General features: G+C 38.6%; 1 protein-coding gene across 1 annotated transcript in view; it reads right to left on the reverse strand.

Annotated features, from left to right (window-relative positions):
• Positions 1-13435, reverse strand: part of DIAPH3 (diaphanous related formin 3) — a 552109-nt gene that overhangs the window by 381718 nt on the left and 156956 nt on the right. Inside the window, 1 exon segment of the mRNA XM_049778724.1 lies at positions 2278-2414. Coding sequence (XP_049634681.1) covers positions 2278-2414 — 137 coding nt within the window.

Here is a 13435-nt window from a genome sequence, read left to right on the forward strand (position 1 = left end):
TATAAAAAATTTATACTGATATATATATACATATATCAGGCACTATTTGAAAAGCTTACAATTATCACCTCATTTTAATGTATATAATTCAATGAAGTTACAATTCCCCCTATTAAAGACAGCAAAACTGAAGTCAAAAAATGTTAAACTTGTCTAATGTCTCACGTCTACTAAACAGGTAAGCAAGGATCTGAAACCAGTCAATGATATAAAGGCCCTTTATACTCTTTTGAGGGCAAATAAATTGTGTTCTGGGAACCACAAAACATAGGAGTAAGGAATTATAGTCAAATATAAAATACAATCATTGTGCAAGAAACAATTATTGTTCCTCCCTTAAATATTACTAACATTTACCACAAATAGTGGAGAGTGCACTTAGGACAAAGAAGGGTCCACTATGACAATGATAGTTGGAAATGATAACTCTGGACAAAAATTGGATGCAGAAAGAATTAAAGTGATATGCATGATACCTCATCAGTAACAATACTGCAAACTACAGTGGCTAAAAGAATAAAAGAGAAAGAGGGGAGGGAGAGAGAGAAAAAGAAGAAAAATGACTGCTCCAGAAGCAAGCAGGGGAAAGCAAAGTGGGGAGGATGTGTGTGAAACTTGTGAAAATGGACGTATTGGGAGCAAGAAAATGTGATTGGTAAAGGGTGTTGTACACTATATGACTGAAACTCAATCATCAACATATCTGTAACTGTGAAAAAAAACTGTATTATGAACAAACTTGTGAACACAATGTTTAAATAAAGTAATTAAAAAATAAAATTTCATGGAAAAAAAGATTAACAGCACTTAGCATACATACTAGAGCGGTTCAATTTATAGACAAACATAACATATAGTCCAAAAAGTTATTTTCTACGCCATTCTTATGGTGATATAAAATGATCATAGCAGTGAAGGAAGGGGAAAAGGAAAAATTAAGAAATGTTTAACACACTGACACCAACAGGCATGAACCACAGGTGGCTAACACTTGCATGTGGCTTAATTAACATAAATAGCAGCAGAGACTTTACCAAATTAAGAAAGCAGGAAGTGGGGGAGACCTATGTAAGGAAAAGACAATAGAAGAGGAATCAGAGAGAACACAGAGTAAAGCGCCTGCCTTGCACACCAAAGACCTGAGTTCAGTCTTTAGCATTCCATATGGTTCCCCAAGCACTGCCAGGAGTGATTCCTGAGAACAGAGACAGGAGTTATCCTGAGCACCCCCAGGTGAGTCCCACAAAACATAAAGAGGAGAGAGAACAGCAAGAAGAGAAAGGAGAAGAGATGGAGAAAGAAACAGAAAGAGGAAGAAACGTAGAGACAAATAAATGTCTTATGCATCAAAAGAAACTCTTTTCTACACCAAAACTAGCATCCTCTCAAAATGGGCAAGGGAAACTTCTGAAGCTATAAGTCAGGTTTTGCATGCTGGGACTGCAGCTGGATGCAGCCTAGGTCACAGATACACACATACATGTGTCATATAAGGGACATTTGGGAGTAAAAGGACAAGATGAACAATGGCTATTAAGTGTCTAGCTAGATCCAAAAGGTGCAACTCACAGTCATGAACACAAAAGAAACAGCACATTTGGTGCAGACGGTTCTGACCCCTAGGACTTTGTCTGTCCTTATATTTTTGCTTATTCTTTGGGTTGTTCAGTTTTTATAATTTTATTCTTCCTTAATAGCCACTCATAGGATCATTAAGGACTTCCAACTATAGTTAAAATCCCAATTTTCTTTAAAAAGCAAAGGTTTGTATTTATAATTACCCTTCAAGTTTTCTAATTTTTTACTTAGAATCTGAACTTAATTTCCTCAAAATTTAAACCTTTAGCATATATTTTGTAATCCAAGACCATGCCTACTCAAGTAGGAAAGACACATTAGTTTCAAAATCTACCTTTCATAGAGCATGTCACATAGTGATGTCTGCTTTTACAAAGGGACACATATTACCTACATGACAAATTAATTCTACGGGGTAGGGGACCTAAAATGAATCCTTTTGTACACATGTCAAACTTTTCACTTAAGATTATGTCCTTAGAACTTGAGTTCAGAACAACTTAGAAACATGTTAACCCATAGCTACTACACAAAGTAACAAAAATAATTATTGGTCAAACATTTCTGTTCAGTAAGGATAAATCTAATTCTACTACTCAAGTATACTTCATTTAGTATAATAAATTTAGAAATTAAAGCACTAAGAGAATCAAATTGTATCACACTATAGAATTACAGGAATAAGTTAATATGTCTTACATGTTTTCCTCTCCTACGATGCACACTGCAGAGAGGAGTTTTACCACATCAGTCATCATATTGGGGTGCTCCGGATCGATGGCTTTGGCTAACAAGGACAGACTCCTCTCTTCACTCATAATTCTTTCCAGGCCATACTTAACATATCACAAAGAGAATAAAGGTTAAAAGTTAGTTGTGCCCTAAAGAAAATGTAGTTATTTAAAAACTTATAGGATAATATGTTTTACACTTAGTAAAAGGCCAAGAAAAATGAAGAACGTAAAACATCTTAAAACAAAAAAAAAGAAAAATTTATGAAAGTATTCACTTTACATCAAGAATGTCAATCAAATATAGACAACCCTCAAAGCTTATATTAAAAAAATATGACAGGTAATTATTAAAAAAAGAAACCATGAAGAAACAAAGATTTTGTAATAAGAACACATAAAGTGGAGAGTTAGACACTGAAGCAGACAGTAAGACAATAATAATAATATTTATTCTAGGAAGATTGGTGATATGATATTCTACCAATTGTAAATACATAGAACAGCAAACCCCACAGAAAAATGTAAACCACATAGGTTAACTTAGAATTGTGGTTCAGGATCCACCACTTGGTGGTGGGCGTGATATGGCACCAATGGACTCTTAAAACATATTTACTCTCCTATAAAACAATTATCACTGTAATGAAAATCAAAATAAGGTTATTAAAAATACAATTTTAAGCAAAAAATTGAATTAAGCAAAAAATAATCATAATCTACTGCATCCAAATATTGTCATCTGGGCATGTAAGTAAAATAAAACATGAATTTAACAGGATTTTACATTTTTATCTTCCAAAGCAATTAATATTCAGTGTTATTTTACCCTTAGAGTAATCTCAACTCAAATTAGTCACACTCAAAAGCTCTTTAGCCCATGTGACATCCATATGACAGAGGTTAGATCCAGAGAGTATCATTCATAAATGAGCAAAAGCTGAAGCATTACTTGGGCAGATACTATGCAACAACCGCCATAATGAGATTAGGTATTCTAATAAGATAATGTGTTAATTGAAAATGATATAGTTGTTTACACATAGCATATATAGTATGATTTCAGATAGTATTTGTTATTTCCTAGATGTCCATTAGATATCCATTAGAAAATAAGCTATATTCATATTTTATTTTATTTATTTTGGGCCACATGCTATGGCGCTCAGGGATTACTCCTGGCTATGCACTCAGAAATCGCTCCTGGCTTGGGGGACCATATGGGATGCCAGGGAATTGAACCGTACTTTGTTCTGGGTCAGCTACATGCAAGGCAAACTCCCTACCACTGCACCATCACTCCAGCCCCAATATTTTATTTTCTTATATTCACTTATTTTCAAGATATATTTTGATCTAAGAAAATATGTGTATATATATATATATATATATATATATATATATATATATATATATCTTAGGGCTCACTTACAATTCTACAGATTATATGTATCAAATAACAGAGGATGGACATATAGAAGAAAAAATAATACTACTTAGCTACCAAGCATCTAGAGCATGTTTATAAAAAATGAGAAACTTGGGACTGGAGCTGTGGCGCTAGCTGTAAGGCATCTGCCTTGTGCATGCTAGCCAAGGACAGACCATGGTTCAATCTCCAGCATCCCATATGGCCCCAAGCCAGGAGTGATTTCTGAGCACATAGCCAAGAGTAACCCCTGAGCATCACCAGGTGAGAGAGAGAGAGAGAGAGAGAGAGAGAGAGAGAGTTAGTTAAGTTACAAGTATACACTAAAAAAAAATCTTAATCCCAATTACAAACCTATAAACTATAACAAACTCATTATTAACACTAGATGTTATAGATTCCAAAGTTAGACAAATGCTGTTTTGTGAAATCCTTCTTATTCCTCTCTTGTAAATAGCATTTATATAAATGCAGCCTTCACATTTTGTCGAAATACTGCACATGCACTAAGAAAACAGATATAGAGAGGAAAAGTACCAGTAGAAAGAACAAGGTACCCAGAATTTAATTTTTGAGAATTGTCTGTTGTTGATGGTAAAATTTACAAAGACAATAAACATAAGGAAGTGCTCACTTTTATGATGCCCTGGGTTGTTTAAAAGTAGAACAATCAAACAAAACAAAAACAAAAAAAAAAAAAAGGAGGCACAGGCAGATAAAATTATGCCTTGGTTATCATTCCAGAGAATTGTAAGACTGATAAAATGCCAATTCCAAATCAGTCAGTCATTACCAACTCCCAAAGTGTTGGATTTATCCTAACAAACCTCAAACTCAGAATTGAGATAAGTTTTTTCCTAAGAGCTACCCTTCATGTCCTGCCCACTTGGTCGTCCTTAGCCAGTACCTGCCCTTCTGGAATCAGAATCTAGTGTATTCTACACTCTATCAGGATGTTTTAGACTATTTCTAAAGAATATAATCTACCATCTTTGTCAAGACCTCTAGTCTAAATCACTGTGGTAAAGATGGAACAGGAGCATTCTGATGTTCTGTTATGAGCAACATCTTTCAACAATCTTTCACTCCCAAGTAACAACCAGATTTGCTAACATAAAAATATCTGTAGTACTAGTGTGTCTTAAAACTGGAATGAACACAGATTACATCACTCAGCACCCTGAGCTAAAGAAAATTGCTTCCTATTTGTATCAAATGAGTCTCAAAAAAAATGTTTTAAAGCCAAGCAAAATCAAACAAAAAACTGTTGAGTCTGTGAAACTAATAACAACTTACCAGAACTGACACAAAAATGTGCTTTAAATAAAGAATAAAATTTAGAGAGGAGGCAATAAATTGTGGAAGGACTACGGATGTCTCTTGAATGTCCAGGACCCACTCTGGATTACATGAAAACTCTTGTGTTCTAAATTGAAGACTAATGGCATGTGCCATTTGCATTCTAGCTGAGGCCTATTGTTACCTTACAGATGGAATTTCTGCCATTCAGATACGTTTATATCAGAGTAGGCATTAAAGTGCCTTTAATGCCTACATGAGATGCCTACACACTCATACTGAACTCTTGATAAGTTGAGCACAGTAGTAGAGATCACTTGAGAAAGGGAAAGTGTCCAGTTCCCAAAATAGGAGAGCATTCAATGTATATCCTACATTTCATTCTGCTTAACACACATAATGCTTCTTTAATACAGTTCATACAGTGTATGTATAGCATACACCTCAAAGCACATGCAAAATATTTTAATTTTTATTGTGACCAAAGTGCATTACAAATCTTTCACTGCATCATTTATATAATACATAGTGACAATGAATGAGGGACATTCCCACCACCAGTGCTGTCCTCCCTTCACCCCTATTCCCAGCATGCATCCCACATCTCCCCCCTTTACCCCCCAGTAAGCCAGTGCAACTGATCTCCACTTTACAGTTTGTTATAGATTGAGCATCCATTCCACCGTCATTGGAGATAAAAAGGATAAGAAAAAGGGGAGAAAAAAATTTGGTGTCAACTACCAAAAAAAGAAAGGAGAAAAGAAAAAGAAAAGAAAAGGAAAAATGGAAGAAAAACAAATGGACTCGGCAAATAAAAATAAAAATAAATCTCTAAATAATAACCGCAAGTGTGAAAGAGAAAAGTGGAAGAACAAAGGGAAGGAAAATAAAGTCAGATACATATAGATATAAAATCTGCATAAAATGTTAGAAAAAGGGATACTCATCACAAACTTCAGATCACAACAGAATATTAAAATATATATCCTTAGATCAGGATAAAAACTTCAATAATAGCAAAGATAATATTCTATATTTTAAAGAGCTGGACTTTCTAACACCAACTACTTTGTAGTTGACCACCTTAAAATTCACTAGGAAACATGTTTGACAATGTATCACACACACAGAGTAATGGTTGAATTTATTTTTGGTCAAAATCAAATAGAGTTTGAATAACTCTAAGTTTGGTCTTACTGTCTGTAACAGTATTTAGCACTCAGAATGAAATAGAGTAATTCATAATTTTTAGCAAACAGGATTTCTTTCTGAGATTGATAAGTTACAAAATCCTAAATGGACTGTGAAAATCACTGACTCAAACAGAAAATTCATGAAAATGGAGTCCAAACCAAATTACACAGGCCAAATAAAGTCACCATTAGAAAATATTTTTCAAAATATTTCTCAAGTGAAATACACAGGCAGCAACTTTGTTAAAAAGGATCACCAGGTGGTTCTGTAAACCAGCTACTATGAAGTAGAAATTGAAGTTTCATCATTCATATATATATTATGAAAGTTGAAAATTATGGGAAGGATGGCTAAGTGAGATAGAGTAAGAAAAAGCATAATCACAGGAGTTAAAGTGTGTGAGACTTTTCAGTATTATAGCCACTGGTGATTGTAGTAAATTATATAAACCTTCAATATGATTATCTCAGGAAGCATTGTTAAATTCCCTTATTGGCAATATAATACACTTACTAAAAAGTAATTAATTACTTTATCTTTTTTTGCTGATACTTTTTAAAAATCAATCTAAGAATTAATAGTAGTAATAGTAGTCGAGTTGGTAGGGTCTGTGGTTTCCATGACTATGGCATCCCCTACTTGTCCTGTGGCCCATTGTGACTTCCGTGCTGATGATGTCACTGACCCTATATAAACAGGGCCTTCAGTTCTAGGCTCAATTGCCATTGGCAAATTTTGAAAATGGAGGCAGAAAATGTTTGTTTGATTGAATTTATTTGGATTTTTTTTATTCTTTTAATCTGTTGCAAGGTAAGGACACAGGGGATTTAGTAACAGGCCAGTATCTAAGATGGAAACACCAGAGAAACAAAGCTTGGGAGTCTGAAAGAAGGGTAGCATATTACTTCTCTCAAAGACCCAAGGAGCAGGAAGGAGGAGTGAAGGGAGAGCTAATTTCACACCAAGTGCAGAGACTCTTGGGGTGTTATAGCTGGGTCTGAGAGAAAACATCCACAGGCAGTGCTGGTAGAGAACTGGCTTTTGTTTCTTTGGAGGCTCAGTTCTGCAGAACACACAAGCAACAGACCCATGTGGGGGTCAATTTTGTTGAGCTTCTAGGACAGTTTAGATGAGTTTCTAAGAGACTCTCAGCAGAGGGGACCAGGGTTCTTCCTGAGGAAGGACATGGATCAGGACCTGGTTCTATGAGTTTCTTTGTCAGAGTTTGGCTGGCACCAAGAGTCTGGGCCTCACTCTGAGGAGAATCAAAGGTTTTAGGATCTTTGTAAGTAATCAAGGAAGAGATCTGACCCTGAGTTCACTGTGCTGCTCAGATGAGGCTTCTTAATTGTCCAGAGGTCCACCTCACTCTCCCTTTTCTTCTCAGATATGCAAGGTGGCAAGGCAAGGTGGCAAGAGGCGGGGCTGGAAAAAAAGGGGTAAGGAGCTGCTTTCTGAACCCTCCAAGGGGTACCCTCCTCTCCTGCCATCAAGTCCCAGGCCATGAACTCTGAGGATGTCAGTGTAGACATCCTCAGCGAACCCTGGGCCATGAGGAACAGCCCATGGAAGAAAAGACAAATCCGGAGGGAGTTTGGGGAGTCCCGTTGGCCCATCCCAGGGAGGGCTGGGGAGCTGCTACCCTCCAGTGGGGGGGGGGGCAGGAAATTGTGCCTCGATTGGCCACATTCCCTGAGGATATATGACAGGTCCCCTGAGGGAACTCTGTCCTTGGGGCTGCCTGGGTGTATTTGGGAACCCTGAAGATGGTTGGACATGCCCTTGCCAGAAGCAGTTGCCTCTCTGGGTGATTGTGGTAGTTGGGCAGATCCTGGGGGCTCAGACAGAACTGACCTGGGTCACCTCTGAACCCTTGAAGGGAAGCTCTGCTGCAACCCACTGATGTGTTCCCTCCTTATTGCAGAAAGAAAAATTTCTCTTGAGGGTCTAGAGAAGAAGACCTCATGGCTTCATCGCCCCCTGACCAGGTGACTAATTCTCCTGAAACCATTAAGGGCCTAGGCCTAACTGCAATACACATGGTGGGGGGAGCCATGGAAACGGGGTGCCATGTCATTGGCCCTGGGGCAGTTGGAGGTACTGGGACTTCAGGTGGCAGTTGGGGTACCGTGACATCACTGGACGAGGCTGGGAAGGGTAGTGGGGAGGGATTTCTTGGGCCCCACCTGAGCCAGGGCCCCCAGGATCCTTTCCTCTCCATCCTGGTTCATTCCTGTGCTCTGTGTCCTCTGCAGACTCCCGGGCAGGGCACACGCCATCACCAGCTGTCACCTCACACCAACCCAATCCGCTGACTCAGGAAAAGTGACACCACCCATGGAACATGAGAATCTGGAGAGCCCAAACGACCAGGCTGAAAATCTCCCTTCTGGGGCCCTGCCAAGCCCCTCCCAGCCCAAAAACTCAAGTCCCGTGCTGCAGCACATCTTCAATGACATCCCCCCAACGGGAAATACTGTCCCAAGGAGACCCAGCATCACAGAGAGGTCCCCCAGCCCCTTAACTCAACCCTGTCCCATCACAGAAACAGCCAGGGATGGTGGTGAGTGGTCTGGCAGCCTGACCCCACCTGAAATTCGTAAGCCACTGCAGCCCAGAGCCAGGAAGAGAGTGGTCCCCCACAAGTCTCAGGATGATCCCATGTCTTCCACTCCTGCAGCGAAGTCCCTTAAAAACCAGTTCAGAAGAGTTATCAGTAGACTTCGCAGATGCTGCTGCTGCTGCCCGAAACGGGGAAAAAGTAAAGCCAGTAGCCCATACATGCCTAGATATTCAGACCCACTAATGCTGCCATGCTTAATGCATTCAGCTACAGAAATGACCTTTGAGAGAAATACTACAGTCTAGAATCCTAGACCTATATAGAAAATATCCAGGATGCTACCTGTAAGATTCATCTAGAGAACAACTCTCTCCCAGATCAAAAGTATCATCCCACATTATGATCCCCTAAATCCAGGATATGGATTAGCTCTAGAGGGCCCACTTCACCCCTATGGCCAGAACTTGTATACCTGTATCTTGAATAACACCAACTGGAAGTTCATGACCAAAAAATATGTATCCTATGTTTAAACTTAATAAAAATAAAATGTTATATTCTGACTTATTAAACTGTTCTTTTATTAATATTTTTATTTTTTTTATTTATTTATTTTTTTTTTTTGGTTTTTGGGCCACACCCGGTAACGCTCAGGGGTTACTCCTGGCTATGCGCTCAGAAGTTGCTCCTGGCTTGGGGGACCATATGGGACACCGGGGGATCGAACCGCGGTCCGTCCAAGGCTAGCGCAGGCAAGGCAGGCACCTTACCTTTAGCGCCAATGCCTGGCCCCTTTAATATTTTTATTTAAACACCTTGGTTACAAACATGATTGTGGTTGGGTTTCAGTCATCTGACACCCCCCCATCACCATGCAACATTCCCATCACCAATGTCCCAAAAATCCCACCTCCCCTCCCTGCCCCCATTCGTACTCTAGACAGGCTTTCTACTTCCCTCATATATTCTCATTGTTAGGATAGTTCCCAATTTAGTTAGTTATTTTTTTTTCTTTTTTTTTTTTGGGCCACACCCGGTGACGCTCAGGGGTTACTCCTGGCTATGCGCTCAGAAGTCGCTCCTGGCTTGGGGAACCATATGGGACGCCGGGGGATCAAACCACGGTCCCTCCAAGGCTAGCGCAGAAAAGGGAGGCACCTTACCTCTAGCGCCACCACCCGGCCCCATAGTTATTTCTCTAACTAAACTCATCACTTTTTGTGGTAAGGTTCATGATGTCGGCTATAATGTCCAGCCGTCCTCTTTTTTGTCTCTGAAAATTGTTGAGAAATGTCTTTCACTTTTCTTAAAACCTATAGATGAGTGAGACCATTCTGCATCTTTCTCTGACTTATTTCACTCAGCATAATAGATTCCATGTACATCCATGTATTGTAAAATTTCATGACTTCATCTCTCCTGACAGCTGCATAATATTCCATTGTGTATATGTACCACAGTTTCTTTAGCCATTCATCTGTTGAAAGGCATCTTAGTTCTTTCCAGAGTCTTGCTATGGTAAATTGTGCTGCAATAAATATAGGTGTAAGGAAGGGGCTTTTGTATTGTATTTTTGTGTTCCTAGGGTATATTCCTAGGAGTGGTATAGTTGGACCGTATGGGAGCTTAATTTCCAGTTTTTGGAGGAATCTTCATATCGCTCTCCAGAAAGCTTGAACTAGTTGGCTTTCCAACCAGCAGTGGATAACAGTTATTTTCTCACTGCGTCCCCGCGAACACTGCTTGTTCTCATTCTTTGTGGTGTGTGCCAATCTCTGTGGTATGAGGTGGAACCTCATACATCTTTTGATTTGCATCTCCCTAATGATTAGTGATGTGAAGCATTTTTCATGTACTTTTTGGCCATTTGTATTTCTTCTTTATCAAAGTGTCTGTCCATTTGTTCTTCCCATTTTTTGATGGAATTAGATGTTTTTTCTTGTAGAGTTCTGTCAGTGCCCTGTACATTTTGGATATTAGCCCCTTGTCTGATGGATATTGGGAGAATAGCTTCTCCCACACACTGAGTGGCCTGCAAAATTTTATCCTCTTGATATTATGGAGGTATGTTTTATGTGCCAGCATGTAGTCTATCCTGGAGAATGTCCCATGTACAGTAGAGAAGAATGTGTATCCAGGCTTCTGGGGGTGGAGTGTCCTGTGGAGTGTCTACTAGGTCTTTTTCTTCCATTTCTCTTTTCAGGTCTAGTATATTCTTGTTGGGTTTCAGTCTGGTTGACCTGTCAAGTGTTGACAATGCCATGTTGAGGTCTCCCACAATTATTGTGTTGTTATTGATTTTACTTCTTAGATTTGTTAACAGTTGTATTAAATATATTGCTGGCCCTTCACTTGGTGCATATATATTTAGGAGAGTGATTTCTTCCTGCTGTATGTATCCCTTGATTAATACAAAATGTCCATCTTTATCACTTACAACTTTCCTAAGTATAAAGTTTGCATCATCTGATATTAATATGACCAGTCCAGCTTTTTTATGGGTGTTGTTTGCTTGGATGATTTTCCTCCGGCCTTTTATTTTGAGTCTGTTTGTTCTGACTATTCAGGTGCATTTCTTGTAGGCAGCAGAAGGTTGGATTGAGTTTTTGATCCATTTAGCCACTCTGTGTCTCTTAACTGGTGCATTCAGTCTTTTCACTTTGAGAGAAAGAATTGTCCTTGAAGTTAGTGCCATCTTTATATTGAAGTTTGGTGTGTCTGTTGGTCAGTCTTGCCTTAAAGTAGGCCATTCAGTTTTTCTTTTAAGAATGGTTTTGAGTCTGTAAAGTTTCTGAGCTGTTGTTTGTCTGTGAAACCATGTATTGTTCCTTCAAACTTGAAAGTGAGTTTTGCTGGGTGCAGTATTCTAGGCGAAGCATTTATTTCATTGAGTTTTGTCACTATGTCCCACCACTGCATTCTGGCCTTGAGTGTTTCCGGTGACAGGTCTGCAGTAAATCTCAAGGATGTTCCCTTGAATGTAATTTCTTTTTTTGATCTTGCTGCTTTCAGAATTCTGTCTCTATCTGTTGGATTTAGTTGGTACTCTTCGGGCATGCAGGATTTGATTGCATGTATTCTTTAGCTCTGGTAGTTTCTCTTTAATGATGTTCTTGACCATTGATTCTTCTGGGAGATTTTCTTCCTGGGTCTCTGGGACTCCAATTATTCTTAAGTTGGTTCTGTTAAGCTTATCATAGATATCTATTTTCATCTCTTCCCGTTCTTTTAGTAATTTTCCCATTGTCTGTTCATTTGCTTTAAGGTTTTTTTCCAATATCTTCCGCTGTATGCAGTTGAGAACTAATTCTATCTTCAGCTACTGTTACCCTGTTGGAGAGCTTATCCATTTTGTCATTCAATTCGTTTACTGAGTTTTTCAGACCTGTTATTTGAACTGTTATTTCAGTTTGGAGTTTTCTAATTTCTGTCTTCATATTTTCTGGGTTCTTATTAGTGTTCTGTTCAACTCAGTCCATGGTTTCTTTGAGTTCTATGAGCATCTTCCATATTTCTTCTCTAAACTCCTTATCTTAGAGACTGACTAGTTGGTTGGCCATTTTCCGGTCATCAGAGTTGCTGTCTTCATTCTTTATGCCTGATGTTGGCCTGCACTGTTTTCCCATTGTCACACTTGTATTGTGGGTTTTTCTATGTGTTGTGGTGGTATTTTTTGGCTAAATGATGTGCGCTGCCATGCTCCTCTGGCTCCACCCTTTCTGGGAGGGTTGACTCGCCTCCAAGGAATGGAAGCCCTCCGTGGATGAAGCCTCACACAGGATCAAATCTTAGGCCCGAGTACGCAGCAGAGAAGACATTCCAGAGAGAATTGCTAGGTTTCAGAGATCCAGCATAGTTCATAGTGTGATTTTTCTTCTTCTTGCAGTGGTGTTCTTTCATTAGAAAGAGCGCACAGCTGCAAAGCGAAGCGGAACTAAGTGCTCTTCTGGAGCCCCTGAGAGAATGATTTTTCTGGGCCATTTTCAGCCCACTCACAAGAGGTTCAGAAGACAGGACAGTAGAAAAACACGCACAGACAACACTCACAGTTTCTCACAGTCGTGAACCACTCCATTCTACTTTCTTTAATGGTGAGGATTCATTCATTACAGCATCAGGCATAATAAGATTAGACAAATATTTTAGTAAAATTTAGTTAAAATGAAGCATTTCTCATGAATTTATATTTCAATGGATAAAATTCTGAGATCTGATGATTTCTTATCCCATCTTATTTCATTGTTTTGAAGAATGACATGATGATAACCCTGTATTATTGAAAAGCCTAAGGCTCTGCACATAGTAGTAAATTTTCTTAGTAAATTACCATATCTATTGTAAACTTATTTTCCCATCTATGAAAATGGGTATTATTATAAGACCTAAAACTGTCATTTGCCTGAAGTTTCTAAGATCTAAGTATCTTCTTACTCACTCTAAATAAATTATGAATAAGAATAAGAAATTAGAAAAGTTAATTAAAATGTATGAATATATGCATAAAACAGAAGGAAATAGACTAAATACAGTTGTTCTTGCATCTAAACTGGTCCCATAATTATTATTTATTTCCACCCTTTTGTACCTTTTATTCTTTATGGTTGTCAGTTCTCAGTTAGTCTGGTTTATTTATTTGCTAGA

Source organism: Suncus etruscus, chromosome 8 (genome assembly GCF_024139225.1).
Source record: "Suncus etruscus isolate mSunEtr1 chromosome 8, mSunEtr1.pri.cur, whole genome shotgun sequence".
In the NCBI taxonomy this organism is placed as follows: Eukaryota; Metazoa; Chordata; class Mammalia; order Eulipotyphla; family Soricidae; genus Suncus; species Suncus etruscus.